The sequence below is a fragment of the Macrotis lagotis genome, chromosome 1 (assembly GCF_037893015.1).
Source record: "Macrotis lagotis isolate mMagLag1 chromosome 1, bilby.v1.9.chrom.fasta, whole genome shotgun sequence".
Lineage (NCBI taxonomy): Eukaryota > Metazoa > Chordata > Mammalia > Peramelemorphia > Peramelidae > Macrotis > Macrotis lagotis.
Window position 1 is genome coordinate 194171859 of NC_133658.1, and position 27495 is coordinate 194199353.

The following is a 27495-nucleotide window of genomic DNA, read 5'->3' on the forward strand; positions in this document are numbered from 1 at the left end:
TAAGTCTGGGCCTTTCCTATCCTGAAATACAAAATAATTACATATTCTCCAAAGGTACATGGATGAAAATTGGTTAGATGAAATTTTAACATAGCTTTTCCTCTTTCTTCCAACTGAATAATGTGATTTTCATTCAACTATATAACAAGACATGCAACTTAAAAAGAAAAAAGAGCATGAGATAGTCTTAGTTTAAAAAAATTTTTTTAGCTACTTGGTTATAGGATGGCAATATGATCCAGTGCAAAGAGCACTAGATGAGATTTCATAAATAGAATTCCAGTTCTGACTTTGACATTGCATAAAACCATGTGAACACCTTACAGAATCCCTCTCTGTAAGTCCTAGCTTCATAATCTGTAAAATAGCATGAAAGTCTCTCAGACTTTTTTCAAACTCCATATTTTTTATTCTATATTTGTGCCATTCATAAAATGATATGTTTTCATTGATTTTTCTACAGAAAAAATTTACTCAGATACTAACTTAAAAACTTTTAAAGTACTTCTAGGATTTCAATAAGTACATTCTTGAAACTATCATTAAAAATTTATTGAACTAAAATTTAAATCTCTAAGGATATAGCCTATAATTGTGGAAGGTCTATATACAAACAAAAGGCAGGTACTTTTCTAGTGACAAAAAATACAGTTGATATCTGTGTTTTGAAATCAGAACTTTTAAAATTGATTCTGCACTTTAATTGTATTTGTGATGTCATATCCATAAATTAAACTGATAGCTAGGGAGTTATTGGTTCTAAAGAGTTAAATTAGGTACAATTTTCAGATGATGCATTAATTTTTATCATTAGAAAGGAATATATTATCTTGATTGAATATATCATTTATATATTAAAGTAAGATAAATATGCAAATATATGCACATATATGTGTGTGATAGATTCCATATGGTATATAAGTCTATATTAAGATTTACATTTGTACCTGAGCTTGAATCCACTGTCATATTTAAATCTATAGTACTATGTATATAAATATATGTTTATATTGCTCCCAAACATAGGTTATATATACCCTTAAAATGAGATTTAAAGTATATGTATGTATATGTGTGTAAACAAAATTATTTCATTATAGTTCATATTCAGAATCAATCCAAACAATATTTAAAGAAAAACTTCTTTAGAACCAATATTTATTTATATATAAATATAAATTATAAATATAGAAAACGCACAAAGTAAGCAGCATGGTCAAGAGAAGAGTACAAGTTTTAGAGTCAAGAAGAGCTGAGTTCAAATTGTGACTATGACAAAATATATTCTTGAGATTTTTATAATCACTTAATTTATCAGGACTGTAGGTAATGCTTTAGTTAAGTCATTAACTTATTTGAAGCAACTTGATAGCATAATTTACCCTGGTTTAGGAAGAACTACATTCACATACTCATATATTTATTGGCTTTGTGACTCTAGATAAGTTTTTTAACTGCTATTTGCCTCAATTTCCTCATCTATAAAATAAGGATCAAAAAATAACACTGATTTCCCAAGGTTGATATTAAGACAAAATGAAATAAGCTAAGAAAACTGTATTAGACTGGCTATGGACCATATTATCCCCATTCACAGGAAGAAAAACAAAAACAAAACAAAATACACACACACACACATACACACACACACACACACACACACACACACACACACACACACACACACACACACCACAACCTGTTAGAATCTGATGACACTTTATAAAGATTATCTTTTATGTATCTCCCTAAATCCTAATTCCTCATCCTGAAAATTACTAATCTGTAAACATATTTATCAAAATATGTATGTACAATGCTAACCTGACTGTTAATCTCTGAAGGGAGGGTGGAAGGAAGTTTTGTAACTTAAAAATGTATCCATGTGCATATGGATGAAAATAAATAAAGTTTTAAAAAAGACCAAATGAAATAATAATAATAAAGAACTGAACACAGTCCCTAGCACACTGAAATTAAACATTATGAAAGTTTTAAAAAATACTACGAATTAGAAGTTGGAGTAGGAGTAGGAGTAGGAGTAGGAGTATTAGTGATAATAAATTGTAGTTCTGTATTCAGAAACGAAGTATATACACTAGAACTTCCCTACACAGATGAGTTTTGTGGCCCAGACCAAACAAATAAAAATTAAAGATTGAAAAATGATCCAACATGTATATTTTAGTTAGATTTTAGCAAAACATTCATCATTGTGGATAGATAGAAAACTCAGGATTAGATAGATAGATTTATTCAAATATAATAGAATATAACTTCAGACTAACTATGTATTAGTTTTTTTCAGTATCAAGTAGGAAAGATATTTCTAGTGGAATATCTCTAAATATTTATACTTGTCCATGAGTTTTTTTTTAACAATTTTAGCAATAACTTATTTGAACAAATGATTATTTCATTAAACACTATTTAAATACTTAAGATGAGCAGGACATTAAGTATACTGATAGATATTAGGAGAAAATTATGCATTTATATATACTTGATCACATAAAACATACTTAACCTTGCATCTTTATGGATTAGTATTCTTACTGAATATAGTGAAACAAAATTTCTAAGTGGAACCATTGGTTCTCAATGGAAAAGTCTTAGAAACCAGGATTAAAAGGAATTGATCTTCTAAACTGGAATATCACTCACTATGAAATTAATAAAATATCAAGTTATTTAATGAAGTAATGCATATTTTCATGAATAAAATCCCCAATGTTGCCAGTGGGGTCTAGTAAATGCATAACCTTAACTTGGTTCATTTCTATTCAAAAAAACTTCATTTTATGAAAATAAGACAGCACTGCAGGCAGAACATTTCTAGGGTATTTTTCCACTTCACAGGAAGTTAAAGTTACTCAGCCTTCAGCATTATTCTTCATAATACCACTGTAGGCAGGCAATTATTACCTACAAATGCAGTGCCTCTGTTATCACAGACCTTTTTTTCACCACATAATTGCCAAGAGTTTTATTCCCTACCCTAGGATTAAAAAACATAATAATAAAACCACAAAAACCTATGACAATTTTTAAACCTGAAAATCAATAAGAAGTGACATTGAAATTAGAGTCAAGTGATAGTGTACACTGTTAAAATACCTGGAAATCATTGTAAATACATACATACATACATATATATATATATATACATATATATATATATATGTATGTATTGAATTAAAGTATTGGCCTTTATCTTGAAATGGATATCCTGTGATCTAAAGATGGAAGCAACCTGTTTTATGATCTTTCACTGTATTCCTCTAATGATAGTAACACCTGAAATTTATACTGTGCTATAACATCTAAAAAAGGCTTCACTCAACTACTAATTTAGTTTTGATGATATGGTCATGATCAAGAACGATCATTAACTTAGCACTTTACAGTTTGTGTTTTGAGCAAGATAATACAAGTATTATTGACACTATTTTATAGGTGAGGAAACTGAAGTTCAGATAAAAAAAGTGATCTAACAACAAACCAAACAACTTATACAACAGAGACAAGACCTATAGCAAGCTACCTTTCCTCACTGGAAGAACAGTGTTTTTCCAATTATATCACATCTTATTAATATATGGGTAAGAAATTTGTACCAAAATGTATTATTTCCTAAGAATTTTCACCTCACTACTACATCATTAGTTAGTATTTCAATATTTGGCAAATTTAGTATAGGCACTGAACAGGCAAAAAGGTATTTTCTGACTACTTCAAGATTCAACTCAGAATGAAGATTTTTTTTTTGCCCTACCTAGTTACCACCATCATACATACTTCCTTCCATCAACTCACAATTGTAGAAATAGAAAAATTATTATTAGAGCTTAACCCAATATTCTACATATGAGATAACTGAATACTATAAAAGTAGAATAGTTTGGCAAAAAGATCACAACTTGAAAAGCAAAGACAGAATTCAACTTTCATTGAAGTCAAACAGAATTTTATCCAGTGTTTACACTGAATAATTATTATTATTTTCCTTACTATAATCTCCACTTCTTCAACTTTATGCATTCTTGCGTTTTTTGGCAGTTAAGTGACACCATATATATAGAGTGCTAGAACTGGAATTAAATAATTGGGCATGTTAATGAACCTCTTTGTGCTTCACTTTCCTTATTCTGTAAAATGAGGATAATAATGGCACCTACCTTCCTGGATTATGAGAATAAAATAAAATAATATTATAAAATCCTTTGCAAAATTAAAGAAATATATAAATATTATCATATTGCATTTCATTTCTTAATTTTCATATTATTTTTAGATAAATGACATTATTCAACTGTTATTTATTTAATTTAGAAATTATTCTTAAAGAGTATTAAGAAAAAATAGTTTCTAAATGCTAGATATCTGAAGTGTTCAATCCCATTGATTATTACTGATATTCTTTTATTTTTTAATGTCAAATGGGAAATAATAATCTGAAAGAATTCTTTTTTATTTTTTTGTGGTAAAAGTAATTAAACAGAATAAAATAATCCCAAAAATATTCTTTTTGTAACCAACTCCATCTTCTTCCCCCCTTCTCTTGCTGGATACAGATAATATTTTCTCAATCAAGTCCTGATTAATTATTTGATTTGTAGGAGATGATATATTTTATTTTCACTTTCTGGCTTAGGAGTGGGGTATGCCTATGATGCCAAATGACACTTTTGAAGAAAAGGTGTTCCCAGTGTGCAATGGATAGAGCACTGACCTTGGATTAAGGAGGACAGGAGTTCGAGTTTGGCCTCAGACATTTGACACTTGCTAGCTGAGTGACTTTGAGTAAGTCACTTATTCCTGATTTCCCCACATTAATGGCCATCTCCAGGCAACCTGATTCATATCTGGCCACTGGACCCAGATAACTCTGGAGGAGAAAGTGAGACTGGAGAGGTAACACAGCACCTTCTCACTCAAACTCAAATTCATGTGCTTGTCATGGCATCACCTCCCTAAGGTTGTGGTCTTCTTTGAAAATGAAGAAGAAACATTATTATCTCTCCTTAGGTTTCTTCCTGAATCACTGAGCAGGGTCACTCAATAGTTATATCAACTGTCAATTCCAAATGTAAAGGAGGAAACCAGTGCTTGAAACAATCTGTGAAGTTCACCAATGAAACAATGCATACTTCTTAAGCAATATCTCTTTATAATGTATACTTCACTTAAGGACTTTCTCTCTTATTTAGTTCCATTCAACCAAATTTAGAGGTTCCCCATACAGGATATGGTATTCCATTTCCAGCCTCCATGCCATTGGTATTTGTGATTCCTCAATATATGAAATGCACTTTCACATCCTCTTGTCTCATATTAAACCAACTTCCTCCATAATAGAGTTCAAATATTACCTCCTACCCAGACTTTTCTTGTTTAATACCCCTCTATGAAATGCTTTATATGAACATTGTACTTGGAATATTTTATATTACTTTGTTGAATAAATTTTAAAAATATTCATTACCACCACTATCACCTAAAGAAATTCCTTGAGGGAAAGGAGTATTTAAAATGTTGTCATTGTAACTTTAGTGATATATAATTTGTAAATTTTTAAAGACCAAAACAGAGATATAGACTGATAGTGTAATTACACTGATAAAGTTACCTCCCAGGAAGAAAACTCCTTTTGCCAATTATTCTGGAATTCATAGTCTTGGGGTATTGACTAGAAATATTGAGAGAATAAGGGACTTTCTCAGAGTACCATAGCCAAGGTACCATACCTCAGCCAAAGGATGAGACTGGCTCTACTTATGTCATACCTATGCCACCCCTTAAAAAGCTTAATTGCTACTTCAACAAACATTATAAATTGAATGAAACTGAAAAGGCCATGAAAGGCAGTGTATACTTTCTTATCTCTTACTAGCTTTCAGCTCTTATACTATTCCAGAACTGTAGTATATGCCATTAGAGATTATATTTTATAGTATAATGAATTTCTTATTGGAATAAAAAGCATGATTTATCTCTTGTGTGAAAATTCTAAGGGTTTCCTATGTAAGGTTCTCCCTTTATTATTAATAGTAGAAGTTATTCTTTTAAGAATAAAGTTTCCTTCATCAACCCAGCCCATAATTCTCTATTAATTTGTGGAAATTCAGTTTTTATATGTGAAATAATCATATTTGTTCTCTCAATGACTCTCATATGTCCTATGGGAATATTACATGTCCCTACATTTATTGAACATTTCTGAACTGAATACAAGAAACCATCTGTTTTGCCTGTGTGTATTATAATGTGGCACATTATTCAGTTAAGTACTGTAAAATTAATTAATTCAGTGCAATGAAAAAATAACATTAGCATTACAAATGTAAGATGGGAGAGGCATGACTAAGTGAAAATGGTTTAAAAGTTTTAGTGAACTACAACCTAAGTAGCAACCAACCATGTGATCTAATATATATATATATATATATATATATATAAGAAACCCCCCCCAAAAAATAAAAAAGAACTACTTCAACCCTAAGTTACTTTGAGAGTGACTCTGATCAGACAACATCTAGAGAGAAATCATGGTCAATTTAGGGGGAAAAAGTGATGTAAGAAGACTGGAAGAAAGCAATGAAGAAGGTGAGAAGACTAGAGATCCTACCATGTAATAATAACTTGATGTAATTGGGGTATATCTATTCTAAATAAGAAAAGGAAGATATAATGATATCTTCAAATATTTTAAAGAGTTTTATGTAGAAGAGAGATTATTTTTTTTTCCTTCTGGGACTCATATGACAGAACAAGGAACAATGAATAAAAGCATGAGCAAAAATAAAATATTCCAAATAGTTAAGAATAGCTGAAAGTAAATAAGTTGCTTTAAGAGGCACCTAAGAGGCACCATGGATAGACTATTAAATATAGTCAGGAAGCCTTAAGTTCAAATGTGACCACGGGTACTTACTAGCTATGTAACTTTGGACAAATCATTTAACCTCTGCCTGCCTTATTTTCCTCATTAGAAATTAGGGATACTAATAACACCTATTTCATAAAGTTTGGTGAGTATGAAATGAAACATTTTTATAAACATTTTGTAAACTTTAGAACATTAAAGAAATGTTAGCTATGATTTATGGACTTTTCCCTCACTTGGTTCTTTTAAGTAAAAGCTTAAAAACCATTTGTCAGGGATATTGTAGAGGAGATCCTTAATCGGACATCTCTTAGAATTAGGTGACATTTGGGGTCTCTAAGGTTTTGTGAATTGGTCTTCAGGTTTTGGTATGTGTTTCAGTATTACATATCATGGTATAATATGAATGTTAAAAGTATTTAAATATTATATAGCTGAGCTATTTAATATAAACACCTTGAACAGATCACATGTTCACCCTGAACATTCTTCTGTCTTGCTAGCCCTTTCTCTTGTGAGACCTCTGGTTCTGGGATGGACATCTCAACAAATGCTTTATTCCCTTCATAGATGCCCTGACACACTAGGTTTTGCCACGACTATTCAGCTGTCATTTCACATTGAAACTTACCTCTGTACCTGGTGGCTTTCCACCCTGAAACATCCTTTTGTCATGATTGTTCCTTTTCTCACTGAGTTGATTGTTGTGACTTTCTGAATTTCACATGCCCTTATGAGAGTACCTTCCCTATGCTACAAAGCTCTATTTCAGCTCCTTTTCACATATTGTATTTCTCCATTAGAATACAATCTCTTTGAGAGCAAGAACTGTTTTTCTTTTTTGCTTATATTTTTATTGCCAGTACCTAATACATTGTCTGGCATTGGGTAAGCAGTTTATAAACATTGGTCATCTGCCTTCCATAAAAACCATGCATGCAAGATTATAAAATAAATCTCAACCAAAAAAATGACAAAAATATAATACTTTTCATTCTAGATTAAGATATGAAATGGGCATTTGAAGCCCTACTTTTTGCAGCAGAGAAAGTTATTTTTAACATTATCCTCTTTGCTTCATATTTAATTCAGTAGAATTGCTAAAATATCCCCCCAGATAATAGTTATACTTTGAAAAATATTGATTGTTATTTGTTGCTTAAACAAAAGTCATTTTGATGAATAAAAAATAAATATTCATTTTGGCTATATTGAGCTTTTATATAGAACTTCACTTAAGTTATTCAACTGCCATTGTTGATGTCATTTATAATGAGACAACATGACTATGGGATCTGGATCATGATTATTAGATTTAAGAGACATTGACCTTAATTAACACCCAACTAAGCTTTGGGACTTCTGCCTTATTTTCAGGGTGCCCAGAAATGACACTTAAGCCCTCTACCCACAATTTGTCTACATATAAAAATGAGATAATTTAGTATTAAAGATATTTCTAGGTCTAAGTTAATGAAACAATGAAATAACATCTCAATGTGGAAGTCTGTGAATATTGTCTGCTGATGTTATGCCATAAAGATTTAAGCAAAACTTTAAACATTTAATTCAGTAAATAGCTAAAATATTCCCCTGAATTTGTACTTTGAAAAATATTGGTTGCTATTTTTTTGCTTAAACACATGTAATCTTGATGGTTAAAAATAATTATTCATTTTGAGTTTGTATGTCTGATATTTTTAGCAAAGTACTTGACAAATATTATATGCTCAATAAATATTTGTTCATTGACTGCCACATCCCAACAGGAAGATAAGTGAAAAAGAAAAAATTATGGCTGCAAAGAGGAAAGTTGGAGTTGTTGGTCTTCATGTCAGATGGCTTCAGTCTTTTCACATCAATAGCAAGGTCATCTGCTAAGACAAGATTGTTCAGTTGGAATCAGATCATGCAAAAGGTTTAAAATAGCAATTGTAGAGAATTTAACTGGGAAGCATGAGGGAATGAATAACCTGATAGGTGAGTAATAATGAGAGATAAGTTGAGATTGAATAGGACAAAATTGTTAGGAATCCAAGCAATAAAATTTGATAATATTTACTCTAGAAAAAATCAGCAAATTTAGCACCATTGTTAAATAGTTACATGAGGTTCTATCACAGGAAAAAAATGACATTTTTGGTCAACATTCTGGTAATGAATGTTAATGAAATATAACAAGTTTCATCTTTATGCCATAACATCAGCACACAGTGTTCACAGACTTCCATATCAAGATGCTATTTCATTAACTTTGAGCTAGAAATATCTTTAATACTAATCTAATATTATCTCATTTTATAATAAGGAAATTGAGGGTGGACAGCTTAAGTGACATTTCTGGGTACCCTGAAAACATATGATATGAGAACTCTTTTCCTCCCTCCTTTCATTCCTTCCTCCCTTCCTTCCCTCCTTCCTCCTTTCCTTTTCTTTCATTGTGTCTCTCTTTCTTTCTTATCTTTCTTATTTTTCCTTTGTTTTCAACTGGAATAATAAATGAGGAGAAAAAATAAAGTTTTGTTTTTTAATTGAAAAAATAAAATTTAGGAAAAAATAAAAGGAAAGCTTATGGAATTCAGTTTTTATTGAAATCCTATTGAAATCCATCCATCAATATTTTTCTATCCAAATTCATAATACTTTAATAAAAGTGTACTGAAAAAGCAAATCAAAAAGGAGCTAATTGAGGCTGTTCATACTCTAAAGCTGTTGGCAATACCTCAAATCATTGAGGCTTAAAGAGATTGGAGATTATTATAGCTTAGCCTAAAATCTTCTGACCTCTCTGAGCATCAGATCTTTAATGAGGTATTTGTTTTCACTCCTTAATATATACTTTCTTCTGAGAATATTTCAATAAATCTGTCAATAAATATGTATTATGCAACTGCTATGATCCAGACACTTCTGAACACTAAGGTTACAAAGAATTTTTTTAAAGTCTCTTTAAGGAGCTGACATTTTATCAAGAGAAAAATATAGCCATGGAAGGGCAAGTAAGATACTTAGAAATCAATAGAATCAGTAAACAGGGTACTAACACTTGGGGAATCAGGAAAGGTTTGAAATAAACGGTAATGTTTTGAAGAAAACAAGGGATTATGAGATTTGGAAGGGAGCATAAAATTAATTCCAGAAACATTGAATGATAATAAGATCTATGATTTTATGTAATTTAAAAATTATTACTTTATACCTACTATTTACATATTACTTTGTTTTACCCACATTATCACATTTAATCCTCCCTAAATGATTGTGGGGGGGGGAAGTTATGTTTCTTTTATTCCCATTTTACAGATGAGGAATGTAGACTAAAAGAGGTTAAGTGACTCACTTGGAGAACCATGATTGTTAAGTGTCTGTGTGAAAAAAGTAAGAATGTTAGATTGTCCAATTCAAGAAGGGAAGCAATGGATCATAAGGATGAAAAGGAATATTGGGGATAATTTGTAATGCATTTTAAATGTCATATAGAGCAGGTTATATTTGATACAGGAGATGCTACAAAGCCACTTGTGTTTATTAAGTAAGGCAGTAGCATTGTCAAATTTGTGTTTTAGGAAAATCTCCTTGTCAGCTCTCTGATAATTGTAAGATTAAAAAGATCTTGGATAAAGGAGACCAAATGTAAAAGCTTAATGAGAAGCTTCCTTTTAATGAGAGATTAAGTCCACACCTTTTGGCACTCCAAATTGAGAATATCTTTTGCTAGTGTTTATAAGAGCCATAGAATACTACTTTAGGTTTTTTCCTACTAGTTCCCATTCATTCATTCAAGTCAAAAAGTAGAAAAAAAATGTGAAAAAAAAACAACCCTTCAAAATCTGAGGAACACTTTATAGAAACTATCTCTTCTGTATCTCCCTTAATCCTAATTCCTCATACTGAAAATAACTAATCTGTAAACATGTTTATCAAAAATATTCATGTACAATGCTAACCTGACTCTTTTCACTGAGGCAAGGGGAGTAGGAAGGGAGAATAAAAAGAAATTTTGTAAATTAAAATTATACATGTGAATATGAATGAAAAAATTAAAAAGGAAAAATATGTGTCTTCTATGTATAATATACTTAAGCTTTTACTAATTTCCAATATTTACTTTGTAGGTGAGGAATGTTTGATGACTATAATATCCTTTTCTTCCCTGGTTCCCTTTTCCTTGTAAACAATTAACTTACAGTGACCATAATTCCTCTGCTACCATCTGAATATCTTTCCAAAACATTTATTAAAAACCTTATAAAATTTTTCAACACAGAATCACAAGAAAATAAAGCAATCAGTTATTTAACAATATCACACTAGCCAAGTTTTTTTTTTCCCTGAATTATATCTCAGTATTTTAAGGATATGTAATTTCATCTCTCTGTGTCTGCCTGCCATCAATGCATTATTATATGTTTATGCCATTGTTAAATAGTTCCATGAGTTTCTATGACAGAAAAAAAATGCCCTTTTGTGGTCAACATTCTGGTAATGAATCTTATTGAAATATAACAGGTTCCATATTTCATAACTAAACTTGCTGGAAAAAAATTCAATTTCATTGGGCTTGTCAGAACTTGGGCTCTTGGGTTATGATGTCCAGCAACATAGAGTTACTTCAATGCCACAGTGAGGTAACAGCAAGGAAACTTAATGATAGTCACAAAGAAATATTTTAACTAAAGAAGAAACTACTAACTTTTATTTGTAAATAAAATTGTACCTATTAACCCATCCTTGATTGTGATGTTTACTAAAAAGGAAGGAATATTTAGGTCTATTAAGCACTGGTCATTTTTTTTCTGCTTCAGCCAGCCTTTCCTTATCTTATAATATTTACAGCTGAAAGGAATCTTAGATATCAAATAACCTAACCTTTTGTAGATAAGAAAACTGAGGACCAGAGGCAAAATCTAAGTTGCCCAGGGTTACATATTGAGGTTGTATCTAATAGGGAACTAATACATCATCATCTTCCTCCCAGTCTCAAAGTAATGTCCTGCAAAGCATTAAGTTTTTCTACTTCAGTTTTTTGGACATCCTTAGTTTTCTCATGTCAGGGCTAGTAGTTATGTTGCAAAATTGCTTTAGAAAGACTGATTTTATTTCTGATGTTCTGATGTTTCTATTTAATAGGTAATCTAATATAGGCATTTCAAGTCTAATATTATAAGAAATCTTTTTAATTCAGATTGTCATTGATTGCCCCCACCCCCCCCACCTCTTTAAATGGCATCAAGATAGAGTGAAAAATGTGTGCGCGTGCACACACACACACACACACACACACACACACACACACACACAAACACACATTAAATTTGGATTCAAGGGATTAATTATAAAAATTTAGAACATTTAGTTTATGATTTCTTTTTTCTACCACCTCCCAACAACAAGATTATAACCTCCATGAGAGCAGGGACTATATTTTTTCCCCTTTGTATTTTTGAAAAGCACATCTAGGTGCTACAGAAGAAAGAAAGCTGAGCCTATAATCAGGAGGACTTGAGTTCAAAACCTCATCTCATAAAGTTACTTGTTATATGACCCTGAGCAAGTCACTTGATCCCATTTGCATCATTTTCCTCATCGTTTTTATGTTTGTTTTTTGTTTTTTGCAGGTAATGGAGTTAAGTGACTTGCCTATGGCCACACAGCTAGGTGATTATTAAGTGCCTGAGGGAATATTTGAATCAGGTCCTCCTGACTCCAGGGCAGGTACTTTATTCACTGCATCCCCTAGCTGCCTGGTTTCCTCAACTTTAAATCAGATGGGGAAGAAAGTAGCAAATCACATCAGTATCTTTGCCAAGAAAAGTCCAAGTGAGGTCATAAAGATTTGAGCATGTGTGAAAAATTATTAAATATCCATCTCTAGAGTTTAACGCTGAATATGAAACATAGTCAACACTTAATACATGTTTGATTGACTTACTAATCAATTGATTTGTGACCTGATATGATTGTTGGTCCTTTTAGTTTGCTATTAATAATCATTAATGACTCTAGCATTGCTCATTTCCTTTATCATTTGAAATATCTTCATCATCTAACTGCTCTCAAATGTTTTTTTGTTGTTATTGTTGTTGCCACTGCTGCCTTTCACTTGGTGCTTGTCATTCTGAAATCTTCTTCTTTGGGGTGGCTAGGTGGTGCAGTGGATAGAGAACCGGCTCTGAAATCAGGAGTACCTGAGTTCAAATCAGACCTCAGACACTTAATAATCACCTAGCTGTGTGGCATTGGGCAAGTCACTTGACCCCATTGCCTTTGCAAACAAACAAACAAACAAAAATCTTCTTGATGTACTTAATTTCCCTTTTGGTGAGTAGGATCTCCTTTACAATGTCCTTTTACTCAGATATATTTTTACTCATTAAATCTGAATACGAGCTTATGCTCTTGGTGATAACCTCATGGTTAATTTATATGCTATCCTGACACTTTCTAATTAATGGCTTCCAGAGCATAGGACATTATGAGTTTGGGACTTTGAGTGTGGTTCAACTGCCCATTGAGTTTTGAAATTAAGCAGATGGCTGAATGTGACAGCCAAATCTTATGACTATACCATATCTTTGGAGTTGAATGTACTATTCATTTCCTGTGTTTCCAGACCCATCATGTCATGAATTAACATCATCAGTAGTGTTATATCACTACTAATATTATTTATAAAGCTTTGTTCTGTTCTAATTTTGGACTTAACCCTTTTCTTGAATGAAAATAGGAATATATTTAAAAGTAATAATGCCATTTTCTAATTAATATAATCAAATATTAATAGCATGATCAACAAGTCAGATTCTTTAACCTTTTTCTTACTGTCTAGAGATAATTCTTTCTTTTAATAGGCAAGGAGATAGATGACCTCTAATATTATAATCTTAATTTCCAGTCTTTTAAGTCCTCTTCATTCTGTGATTCTGTTTACTGTTCATCTTGCATGATATTTTATCTTCCTTGCTGAATAACCTGTCCTCCATGCCTGGAATGAACTCTCTCGTCTCTTTGCCTCATAAAATCCCTAGTTTTCTCTAAAGCTCAGCTTAAGGGCTACATACTCTATAAGTTCATACCCTAGATTCAAATAGTTTATCCTCTTATCTTGAATTTGCTTTTTACATATTTTATATTTGTTTGGTTCCATTGATAGAACAAAGATTATTTATCCTCAGTTCCTGCTTCATTGTCTGATTCATAGTAGGTCTTTAATCCATGCTTAGTTTTTGATTAACAGTATGATCATAAGATTTGGAGTAGAAGGGTACCTTAGAAATCATTTGGCAAAGATCTGTTCTTTGACTAAAACCTAGAGAGGCTGGTTAATTTTCCCCAAGATAATATGCTAAACAAGTTTCAAATGTAAGAACTTGGTTTTCAAATTGTGTATCTAAACTTGATCTCTAATGTCTGCATATGTCCCCTTACATCCTTTCCAAAAGCCTACTACTTGGTTTTAATCGATTCAACAAGCATTTTTAAGAACTTATTAAGGACTATGAATGCAAAAATAAAATATCTGACAGTCCCATTCTCTCGACAGTCCAGAGGACAATTGTATTGGACTGGCTACGGACTATATTATCCCTAACCAGAGTAAGAAAAACAAAACAAAACAAAACACACAAAACAACCCTTCTAAAACTGATGAACACCTTTAAAAAATTATCTCTTATGTATCTCTTTCCCTTAATCCTAATTCCTCATATCCAAAATTACTAATTTGTAAGCATGTTTAAGAAAATATGTATGTAAAATGCTAACCTGATTGTTCCCTACTGGGGGGAGGGGGGAGGAAGGGTAGAAAGAAATTTTGTAAATAGGAAATGTGCATGTACATAAGTTAAAAAAAGATAAGAATTATATTGATGAGTTGTTTATGTTTCCATAAAATATATTGTTATATTACTGCACTTCAACTACTTTTCTTAAGTATAAAAATATTATTATTGAATTATAACAATTACCAAATTCAAACACCACTTCATGTATGTTACTATCACTACTATAATTTCATTATTTTTTACTGATTCACTTGGTTTTGACGTCACAAATATTTTCTAGTGAATTCCTGATTCCTAAAACAATGTTTTCTATACTATAAATGTTTGGTAAATGTTTATTGCATTAAATGTAACAATAGGGACTTGATAAATTTTATAATACTTTAGTACACATTTAGAAGTTACTTTAGAGTTCAAGTTAGTATAGAGGGTGGAATACTGCTCATTATGAAATCAGTACATTATGTTCCTGAAAAAAGAAAACAAAAATACATTTTCCCTAAAGAGCTTTAAAAATAATAACAACTAACTACAGTGATTAAGTCAAACAACACATCACTTTCCATTTTCTATCTACTATTTTCTATTTATTATTAGCAAAAAGGATATTTTATTTAACATAAGTGTTGTTGTCTTTATTTGCATAGACACTGTGTATAATGTTTTTTAATTCTGTTTCATTCACTCTGCATCATTTTATTCAAGTTTATCCATTTTTCTCTCTGAATATTTCACATACATCATTCATTTTATTCTATTTTTTTCATTTCCAAAATTTATTCATCCATTTTAAAATTTGGACATACTTTTCTTTTCCAAATTTTTGCTGTCATAAATATTATTCCTATTATTTATGTATATGTACACACACAAACACATACTTCCTTTGTGTGTAAATGTAATAGGATATATCTGGGGAAAAAAAGGTTAGAAGAATTCAGTAACTTTTTTCATTTAATGTCGAATGATTTTTTAAGAATCCCTAGTCCAAGACTCAACAAATACATTAAAATTAATCCTTTTTTGTCTAACATTTTTGGATTGGCCAATCAATTATGTATTGGAATATTCAGTGTGTCTAATCTTCTATCTCAGTATTGGGAGATAGCTTCAATTCATCTATCAGTCATTTTCTTCTATGCTTTAATATTTTTACATCGTGTTAGGATTATAATAAATATAGGAGATAAATTTAGCTATTTTTAATAAATCAAAGATGTACATTGATCCCAAGTGAGTAAGAAAGTGTGTTCCCCTTTCAATTACTAATATTCACTTTGTTCTAGAGTCACTTTGGCTCTAAAATTAAAAGATTTTTATAATAATTATCACAGAATCATAAAATTCAAAATGGGAAAGCCATGTCACGGATCACTTAATCCAACTTCATCTTTTCATAGATGGAGAGGGAAGCTCAGAAAACTTATATAACTGACTAAAAGTCATACAATCAGAATCTTGAATAAGATGAGAATTTAAAACTCTTTTGGAATAGGATTCTGTTATTCTTTACTTCTTGTAGGCAGTAGAGAAAGCAACAGAAGACAAAAAAGCTATTGAGTAAAGAAAAAGGGAATAAATATATCTATAATGCCTACTATGTACCAGGACCTGTGCTAAGTATTTTGCAAATATTTTCTCATTTGGTAATAGATATTTTTGAAGTTAAAGAAAAAGATGGATTGTGAGAAAGGAAAAATGTAGACAAAAAAGTGGCATGCCATGTAAAAATGAGAAGGCCAAGGAGTTATGCAATTTCATGGAGAAAACTGAAGCACAATGTAGTGGAAATTCAATAAAGTGTATGTTTTCCTGTTTTCTCTCTTCCTGAAAAAGGAATTACAAAAATAAGTGTGGTCCTACTTACTTTGTCACTACAAAAACTGATTTTATGTAAAAATCATTTCTGAATTTCAGCTCCAAAAATCTGAGCTGGAATTCTTAATTCTATTCCTTTTAATCTGTTTGACTTTTGTTCAAATAGCCTAACCTCTCTGCTTTTTCATTTGAAGAAATCTCTGAAGATTTGAAGAAGTCTGAAATGGAGGCATCTGTAATTCAAAGAATATGTTTCTCATCCATATCACAAAACTGATCAACTGTGAAATAGTGTCAATAGGGATAAATTATTATAAAATATATACATATACATTTATTATGTAAACATTTATAAGTATGTATGGTCTTAAGTATAGGATATATATATACATATATATTACATACCCATAAATATATATGTACATATAATCACTTATAATTATGTATATACTTGTGATTAAACAAAAATGTATATTCATCTTATTTACATATATTTCTATCTTTTGACAGTATGGAAAACAACAATAGATAATTCTCCATTTTTTTAAAAAAAGTTGTTTACAGATACAATTAGAATATTTTACCATCAATCCATCAAACTTCAGAATGGCTATCAATTAAATTTATACCAGCTTCTTCTGCGAGCAATGTTTCACTGTTCAATTGCTCACGTAGCAGCATCTTTTAGAATAAAATTCAATAACTAAATTCCCCAACTGTATGAATTCCCTTAGTAATTTGAAAATGAAATATAGTTTAGTTACACAGTCCTAAAAATAAAAGGTGAGACAGATATTCTATTTGCCCTCATATGCAATAAAGCAGTATAAGTCATCTAATGTTAGATCTGTAAGAGGACTTGGGACTAACCAAGTCCAACCATGAATTTAGCAGATGATAAAAAAAACTAAAGCCTAGAAATGTATATTTCTAGAGTTATACATTTTTAAAAGTGGTATTAAAATTAAGATATTCTAGATATCCTGGTTCTAATGTGGGTACTGTCCACTGATGTAATAATTACATAATTGTAAGTAATTTTAACCAGTAAGAGGCAACATAGTGTAGTTGGAGAAATGTACTTGCAGAATGAGTGTCTGGCTTGGGTAGAGATTGCACTGCTTAGCAGCCCAGCTCAGCAATTCTGTTTAGCCCAATTACTCTTTCCCCATATAACAGCTTCTTCATATCAGTTGTTACCTAACAGCTTCTCCCCTGGACATTCAAATGTTTTTCATAGTTCCTAAATGATCTATTTGCTGAAATCTTCCTTTCAGAATCCTTCCCCTCACTCCCCACCGGGCTTGGTTGTAAAGGTGGTGGTGGGTCTTTGAAAATTCTTCTATGATCCTTCTAACAGTTAGTGCTCCCTCCTTCCTCTGTTATTCCTGAACCTAGATAACTTATTTTGACTTTTTCTCAAAGCCATCTATTTTAAATTTCATTTTCTACACTAGAATTTAAGGCCCTTGTAGGCAAGGATCATTTTTTTTTTGACTTTGCATTCCTAGAACCTACAAGATAGCAAGAATTTATTAAATATTTATTCAGATAAGTATCTTGCCTTGGGTTTCTCATCTGTCCATTTAAAATAATATCATACTGAATAAGTTTTTTTTGGTTTTGGATTTTTTTATGAAAAGCCATTGTCAAAGATAAGGCAATGAGATAAGTACCCAGAGGCAGAAAACAATATCTTGTTTAGGAATGCAGACAAAGACTAGAATTAAACCTATTGTAAGAAGAGACAAAGGGAGTCACTAGGAAAGTTTCAGAACCTGGAGGATGAGACTGAGAGAATAGGAAAAATACACCATTTTGCATTCTTTTTGGGGGATAACATTAGTTTTAACCAGCTGTGTAACCTACCTTCCAGAAAACCCCAAATGGTCTGTAGTTTAATTGCTCCCACAACCATTTCAAAATGTGTCTTTTTTTAAAAATTTCATTTACAACCAAATGGTAGAGTAAAGGCAGGGACTCACCTGGGCTCTCCCCCAAACCCTTCTAAATATCTTTAAATAATGACTCTAAACTAATGCTAGAGCCATAGAAACCATAAAACCCAGGGGAAAACAATTTCCAGGTAAATGGAAGGTCATCAGGAGAAGCAGAGTCCAGCCCAGGCTTGGCTAGCTTGGTCCCAGGAAATCAGGGCCAGGGCTCCAGTAGCCTGAAGAAGTGACATCAGCCCAAAGGCAACTTAGAAGTTCAATGGGCAAGTTGAGTTAAGGTGCAGCACATTTCAGAATGGAGCAGGCACCAGCAATCAAGAAGCATGTCTTGAGAGCCACGGAATTGTCAGCAGCAACAGCTGCTTCCAGAGCTTTCAAACCACAGGAGGTGAGGTGTCAAAAGGAAATTAATTATAGGGGTTTCTTTGTTAAAACTGAAGCAGGACTCTGTTGCTTTGTTGATAATCAGATCCCATTCCTAGGCCTTGGTGGCAGTCCCAGGGTCAGGAAGGGCACTAGTGCACCATAATTTGGGGTCATAGTGAAGAGGGGCCCTCCTCACATGTGGTTCCAGGACAGAAAAAAATACTTGTGGTAATATACAGGTCAGGAAAGTCATAAACACACCTCTCCTTAGATCATACTGCCTTGGAAGAACTAAAAACTTACAAGTCCCAAAGGTATCTCTGAAAAAAGACTCAAAAACCCAGAAGTTGGAAATAATGCATCTTTATCTGGAATCTGAGTCCAAAATTTAACAAAGAGTTAAGATCAAATCATCATCTGGGAAAATGAGTAAACAATAGGAAAAATATGGTCATAAAGCAGTGATAAGTTCAAAATACAAAGAAGATAATAGTAGTCAAAGTTCCTAAATCTAAAACCTCTAAGAAAACTATGAAAAAAGGATTTTGAAAATCAAATGGGAGAGATGGAGAAAAAAATTGAGAATACAGCTGAGAGTGATACAAGAAAATCATGAAAAATCAGTCAACCTTCTTAGTATAGGAGACACACACACACACACACACACACACACACAAATATTGAAGAAATCAACACCCTTTATAAGCCAGTATAGGCAAAATGGTAAAAGAAATACAACAAGTCAGTGAGGAAAAGAATGTCTTAAGAAGCAGAACTGGCCAACTGAAAAAAGAGGCACAAAAATTTATGAATGAACAAAACTCCTTAGAAAGTAGAATTGTTCAAATGGAAAAGGAGGCATAAAAGCTTATTGAAAAAAATAATTCCTTAAAAATTAGAATTGAGCAAATGGAAGTTAATGAGTTTATGAGAAATCAAGAAATAATCAAATAAAACTAAAAGAATTAAAACACAGTGTGAAATATCTCATTGTAAAAAGAATTCTTCTGAAAAATAGATCCGAGAGACAATTTAAAAATTATTGGACTATCTGAAAGCCATGATCAAAAAAAAAAAGAACCTAGACAACATCTTTCAAAAATTATTTTAAAAAATTATTTTAAAAAAGTGCCCTGCTATTCTAGAAGCAGAGGGTAGAATAGAAATTACATGAATCCACTGATCACCTCCTGAAAGAGATCCAAAAATGAAAATTTCCAGGAATATTATAGCCAAATTCCAGAACTTCCAGGCCAAGGAGAAAATATTACAAGCAGTCAGAAACAATTCAAGTATTATCAAGTTATAGGCAGGATAACACAAGATTTGGTAGCTTCTACATGAATCGATCATATGATAATATAGAAGGTAAAAGAGCTCAGATGATAACCAAAAATCAACTACATGGCACAACTGAGCATACTCTCTTTAAGGGGAAAAGATGTATATTCAATAAAATAGTGGATCAAACTCTTCTGATAAAAATACCAGAACTAAACACAAAATTTGATTTTCAAATAAAAGACTCATAAAGAAACATAAAAAATAAAAAGGAAAGGGAAATCATAAGGGATGCAATGATATGGAACTGTTTATTTTCCTGCATGGGAAGACAATGCTGATAACTTATGAGAGACAGGCAGACAGAGAGACAGAGGCAGAGAGACAGAGAGAAACACATAGGTGTGAGTAGAAAGGATATCTTTAAAAATAAAATTGAAGAGTGAGAAAGGAATATATTGGTAGAAAGGGAAAGGGAGAGATAGAATGGGATAAATTTTCTCACATAATAAAAGACAAGAAAAACTTTATAGTGCAGGGGAAGATGGAAGTAAGAGGGGAATGTATAAACTTACTTTTCAGCAGAATTAACTCAAAGAGACACATTCAATTGACTATAGGAATCTGTATTACCCAACAGGAAAGTAGGAGGAGAAAGAGATAAAGATAGGTGATGAAAGGGAGGGCAAATTGAGGAAGGGGGTAGTCAGAAGAAAAACATTTTTGAGGAGGGACAGGGTGAAAGGAGAGAGTTAAATAAATTATTGGGAGAGGGTAGGAGAGAGGGAAATACAGTTAACAATAATAACTGAAATAAATTGAAACAAGTTTCTCTGATGACAGCCTCATTTCTCAAGTATATAAAGAACTGAGTCAAATTCCTAAAAATAGGAGCCATCCTAAAATGATGAATGATCAAAGGATATGAATAGTTTTCAGAAGAGGTTATCAGGACTATCTATCACAATATTAATAATGTTCTTACTCACTATTGATTGGAGAAATGGCAATTAAAACAATTCTGAGGTACTACCCTATACCTATTAGACGGTTAGTAGGATAGAAAGGGGAAAATGACAATTTTTGGAGGGAATGTAGGGAAATGGAACATTAATGTACTCTTAGTATAATTGTGCACTGATTTCACTATTCTGTAGAGAAATTTGGAACTATGTCAAACAGCTATAAAACTATGCCTACCCTTTGAGTAGCAAAGCCTCTACTAGGTTTGTATTCCAAAAGAGATGAAAAACAAAAAAAACGGGGACTTTTGTGTATATAGATAGATAGATAGATAGATAGATAGATAGATAGATAGATAGATAGATATTTGTGGCAGTTCTTTTTAGTGGCAAGAAATTGGAATTTGAGAGTATGCTCATCAGTTGGGGGACGACTGAACAAATAGTTGCTTATGATTATGATGAAATGCTCTTCTGCTATAAGAAATGATGAGCAGGATGCTCTCAGAAAAAATCTGTAAAGACATATGTACTGATTCAAAGTGAAATTACTGCACAATAATATTCTATTACATTCATATATGTATCTATAAATCCCACCATTTTATGTTGACTTTGCCCAACTGAAGTTTAGATATTTTTTCTTTGTTCTTTGTTACCAAAGCAATACAATATTTTGGTTTTAATAAATCTTTCCTTCATAATTATGAAGTCCTGAGTTTATTTTTCAAAATGAAATCGCTGTTAACATAAATCCAAATTGTTTTCCAGAATATTTGGACCAATTTATAGTTCTACCAACAATATATTGAGATCAGATCAAGTAAAAAGCAAACAAAGCATTTGTTAATTGCTTACTAAGTTCCAAGAATTTTTTAAAGCACTGGGAATACAAAATGTGTTAAAAGGCAGTCTCTGCTCTCAAGGAATTCACATTCTATTAAGGGAGAGAATATATAAACTATATCCAAACAAGACATGCACAGGATAAATTGGCAATAACAGAGGGAATGCATAAGCAGTAAGAAGAATAAATCTTCTAGAAGAAAGTGGTATTTCAGCTGGAACATGAAGAAAGTAAGAGAAGTAAGGAGGCAGAGATGAGAGAGAACAAAATTGTAGGCAAGGAGGTTAGCATTGAAAATATAGATTTGGGGAATGGTGTATCATGTGGGAGGAGCAGCAAGAATGCCAGTATTATCAGACCAGAGAGAATGTAAAGAAAAGCAGATATAAGACTGGAAATATAGAAATTGATCAGATTATTAAGGGTTTGAATGCCAGAGAGGATTTTTTAATTATGATAAGAAGCCATTAGAATTTATTGAATAAGACAGTGACCTTGTCTGGTTCTTCAGCAAAGTCAATTTGGCAATTAAAGGGAGCATGGACTGTAGTGAGAAAGACTTGGGACAACCAAAGGTTATTGCAATCGTCAATTCACTAAGTGATGAGAACTCATGCTAAGGTATTGGCAATTTAAGAGGAGAGAAAATTGCTAATATAAGATATTTTATAGGTAAAATTGACAGGAATTGGACATGAGGAATGACAGTCAGGAGTTGAAATGAATAGGTAGCTTGTGAGCCTGGGCACCTGGAAAGATGTTGGTATCTTCAGTGTTATTTGGGAAGTTTAGAATGGTTGAAAGTAGGGGACAGATAATGTGCTTAGTTTTAGATATGTGGAATCTTAAATATTTATGAGCTACACATTTAGAATAACTAATAGGTAGTTAGAGATATGAATCTGAAGATTAGGACTGGATAAATAGATCTGAGAATAATAAGCATTAAATTAATAATTGAATTCAAGGTAGATCATGAAATTACCAAGCAAAATGGTACATAAAGAGAAGGGGAAATAGTTTTGCAGAACTTTGGAGAACTTTCACTGTCACTGGTTGTGACCTAAACGAAGATCCAGAACAAGAGACAAATGAGGAAAGATATCATGAAACTTAGAACAAAGAGAGTAGGAAAAAAGGTGGATTGACAATGTCAAAGAGTACAAAGAGATCAAAAAGGATGCCAGTTGATAAAAGTGTATTAGATTTGGCAATTTAAAGATCATTAGTAAGTTTAGAGAGAAAAGATTTTTTAATTTTAAAGAAGTCTTATTTTCCCTCAACTGAAAATTTCCATCTTTCACCTTGAGAAAGGAAAAAAACCTCTGAATTGTTTTAATATGGAGAGAGTGTTCAACCTAGAATCAGGAAGACCTGAATTCAGATTTGCCCCCTTTCCCCTCAAAGTCAATTCAGACATTTACTAGTTGTGTGACTCTGGACAAATCACTTAAAACAAATTTTCTCAAGTATAAAAGGGGGTTTTGTGGAATAATATTTGTAAAGTATTTTGCAAATTTCAAAATTCCATTACATTATTGTTACTGCTCCAACAATACTCAGTGCAAGGTCTGGAAAACCACATTTTGTTCACAGATTTACATTTGTAGTACACAGGCTGTACACAAACAGATGATAAACCAGATTTGACCTGCAGGTTATAATTTGCTGACTAGTTGAAGAAAAGACAAGTCCCTCATCAAGTGTGGACAAGGCTCATGTGAGATCATGGACACATAGAAAACTTTATATTGATGCAATATACAGCATTCCAGTATCATTTAATACTTGTGTAGGATTCTAAGGTTTATTAAAATCTTTAGGAATATTATTTGATCCTATTGGATTCTGACAAAACACTTGTGAAAATAAATAAGCCTTCATGGAGTGTGTGCTTAATATTGATCCACTTTCATCATAGACTACCTGTGCTTGTGAGATAAGTACCATTGTCCTGATTTTACAGGTGAGGAAAATAGTCTGTTGAAATTAAATAGAAAATGCTAGGAGACAGCTAGTTGATATAGTAGATAGAGCTCCAGTCCAGGATTCAAGGGGACTTGAGTTCAAATTTAGCCTCAAACACTTGATATTTACTAACTGTGCAAACCTGGGCAAATCAGTTAAGCCCATTACCCCACAAAAACAAAAACAAACAAAAGAAAAGAAAAGAAAATGCTTGTCAGTGGCAGCATGTATAATAAGCAGAATTTTGATCTAAGTCTCTTGAATTAATAACCACCTCTACTTTATTATACTATAATGGAAGATCCTCTAAGAAACAAGAACATTTTGGTACTTGAAAGGAAATTTAGGGACAATATTTCTTTACTATAACTAAACTTGGCCCTGAATGATGTTTGAAACTTGAGCAAAACCATTCAATCACCTGAAGGTATAAGAGCAAATCTCTGCCTGAAATAAAATGCAATAATCATTCAGCTATCTAACTGACATTTATTAGGTTCTTCTATGTGCATTTAACATGCCAAGTATTGGAGAGAGATACATAGGTAAAGAATATGTTCTTTGCATTCACTGAGCTCATAAGAACAATTGCAAATGAGTGATTTATGAGTAGTAGGTAAGTGAAGTATCATATTGATAGTTATATAGCATCTTTTGAAAGCCATCCAAGAGATTAGAACTGATCTTTCAAACCTTCCCCACCCTAACCCAGGTAGCATTTATTTTTACATTGAAATAAAATAAAACACAGCTTTCCCTGAACCTAATACTGAATATTCATGGTCCCTGAAATGAAGTATGTACTTAAATAATTCTAACCTCCCAGGTCTGACGTGACATTAATGCTTTGGAAAGGAACAAGACCTAGCTGGCAAATATTACAGTTCCATGATTAATAATGCTTACACAAGCAAAGTAGCTTGTAAAAGACCACACAAAATTTCTAGGATTCAGTCTATTCTCTGCTTAATGATCCCTCATTTAATTTAGTCCAAAATCATTTGTGCATGTATTTGTAAGGAAACACAATTTAGTTTCATGATTAAAACAGTGATGATTAACATATTTCAGATTTTATTTAAAACAATCTTGAAATGGTTAGTACATATATTAATGATTGAACTATATATATATACATATATATATATATATATATATATATATATATATGTATATATATAATATCCTGGACTGTGAGAAAATTTTTAGAGCAGCTAAGGTTGCATTTCATAAATGTATCAATTAATTTTAATTTCTTCCTATCAGGAAAAATAAGGACTGATACCAAAATATTTACCCAATATTACATATATATATATATTTATAATATAATAATTTTAATGTATAAATACACTAAAATTTAAATACATATGGAAACAAAATACTGAAGTAAATTATTTTACATATTACTGTCAAGTAATAAAATTACTAGATTTGTAGTTAAAATATCTCTAAGTCTGATTCTAAAATTAGTCATTAGAGTTCAGGCAAATACATTCAACATAAATTTCCTTGTCTATTAAATGAAACTAATGTCTATTAGTGTCTTAGTTTCCACATCTATTAAATAGAATCAATAATTCTTGCTCTACTGACCTCAAAAAAATTGTTATAAACTAGTGTTATGAAAATCTGAGTTGCAATCATTCATTCTACTATTTGTTGTCAAAAAAAATATTATTGTCTATTGTCAGTATGATCATAATCATCACCATCACTATGATTATGATTATTGTTTTGAGATTGGGTCTCTTCTTTACCCAGCCTAAAAGTACAACCACTCTCAATCTTGTTTCCACACATTGATCTTCTTTGTTTATAAGCTAGGCTGGTTAGACAGTCCTGTAGCAGTCCCCATTCTTGGGGACAATATCATATTGGTGCCATGTATGGTGCATAGCCCTGATTGGTTTTTAGCCCACTGAAGCTCAAGATTCCCAAATTCAAGCAATCCATCCTCTACATCACTGATAACAAGGATTGAGATGAACAACCATTCCCAATAATTATTCTTTTTTTAAAATCATTATTTCATATATTATTTTTTATTATCCAAATAGAACATTATGAAAGAACTTTAAAAAAACCTATCAATTCTATTTTTGGAAAGTTATACATCTAATATATAAATGAAATATTCCATTAGCATGTTGAGTTTTGTAGAGTTTGATTTTTTTATTTAAAATATAATTTTCTCTGAAAACGATTCAAGTATATGATAAGATTCAACATAGCCTGTCAAACTGATATTTTTAAAAATTTGAATTAAATAGGAAACTGAACTATTTACATAATAATGTTTGGAAATGCCACATATCTCTGTGACTGTACAATAATATGTATATATGTAAATTAATCATTTAATTAATGGAAATGACCCAAGAAATATTTATTCTTAAGTTATAATTTAGGGGTGGCTAGGTGGCGCAGTGGATAAAGCACCGGCCCTGGAGTCAGGAGTACCTGGGTTCAAATCCAGTCTCAGACACTTAATAATTACCTAGCTGTGTGGCCTTGGGCAAGCCGCTTAACCTCATTTGCCTTGCAAAAACCTAAAAAAAAGTTATAATGTATTTTATTCTTTTGAAAAACAATATATTTATTCTTTAGAAAAAATAAAGACATGCCCTTACCATTTCCTTATATATACTTTAGTCTGTCAATACAGACCAGAAAACTATTTTGTAGCTTGATAAAAGTAGATTAATATGCTTGTTCTGGTGATTCTTATTGAGCAATATGAATTTAACTTCAGTGATCCATATGAATAATGAAAGCATACTCAGCACCAAAAGGATTGTGTATTATTTACCCACAGACAACCTCCTTCTCTAAGACGCTCATTATAAACAAAGTTGTGGGAAGAGCACAAATTCTTGCTGAGAGTCACTCTACCTCTGAGATTTACCCTTTGCAATAGAAAACTATTCAAGTGTGTGGGGGGGGACCCAAAACAAGAAAGCAGTTAGCTATATAACAGCCAGGTCAGAGACCCTAAATAAATTCACTCTGGGTTTAGATGTCTAGCCATTTAATACCTGACATTTAGTGTTAGCTAGAGTGATTGGTCATACTGAATTTTATGTTGATTGATCAGATATCTTAATATGGAACCTCATAAGGGATAAGAATACTTCGACTGGTGCTTAATTTGAGTTACTATAAAATTCTTTAAGATGGTCCTTTTCTAGCTTTTTACTCATCTTTTATTATATTCCTTTTTAATTAATATTTTAGTTTTCTAAATATATGTTATGGGGCGGCTAGATGGCATGGTGGATAAAGCACCAGCCCTGGAGTCAGGAGTACCTGGGTTCAAATCCGGTCTCAGACACTTAATAATTACCTAGCTGTGTGGCCTTGGGCAAGCCACTTAACCCTGTTTGCCTTACAAAAAAAAAAAAAACTAAGAAAAAAATCTGCTTTTTAGGGGCGGCTAGGTGGTACAGTGGATAGAGCACAGGCCCTAGAGTCAGGAGTACCTGAGTTCAAATCGGGCCTCAGACACTTAATAATTACCCAGCCATGTGACCTTGGGCAAGCCACTTTAACCCCTTTGCCTAGCAAAAACTTTAAAAAAATCAATATTAATGTGTTATGAAAGTCTTATCAACATTCATCCATATGC

General features: G+C 31.9%; 1 protein-coding gene across 1 annotated transcript in view; it reads left to right on the top strand.

Moving 5' to 3' along the window:
- Window positions 1–27495, top strand: part of CSMD1 (CUB and Sushi multiple domains 1) — a 2413561-nt gene that overhangs the window by 984854 nt on the left and 1401212 nt on the right. The window contains exon 7 of the mRNA XM_074209535.1: window positions 21117–21140. Within this exon, the coding sequence (XP_074065636.1) occupies window positions 21117–21140 (24 nt within the window). The remainder of the gene's footprint in view (window positions 1–21116; window positions 21141–27495) is intronic.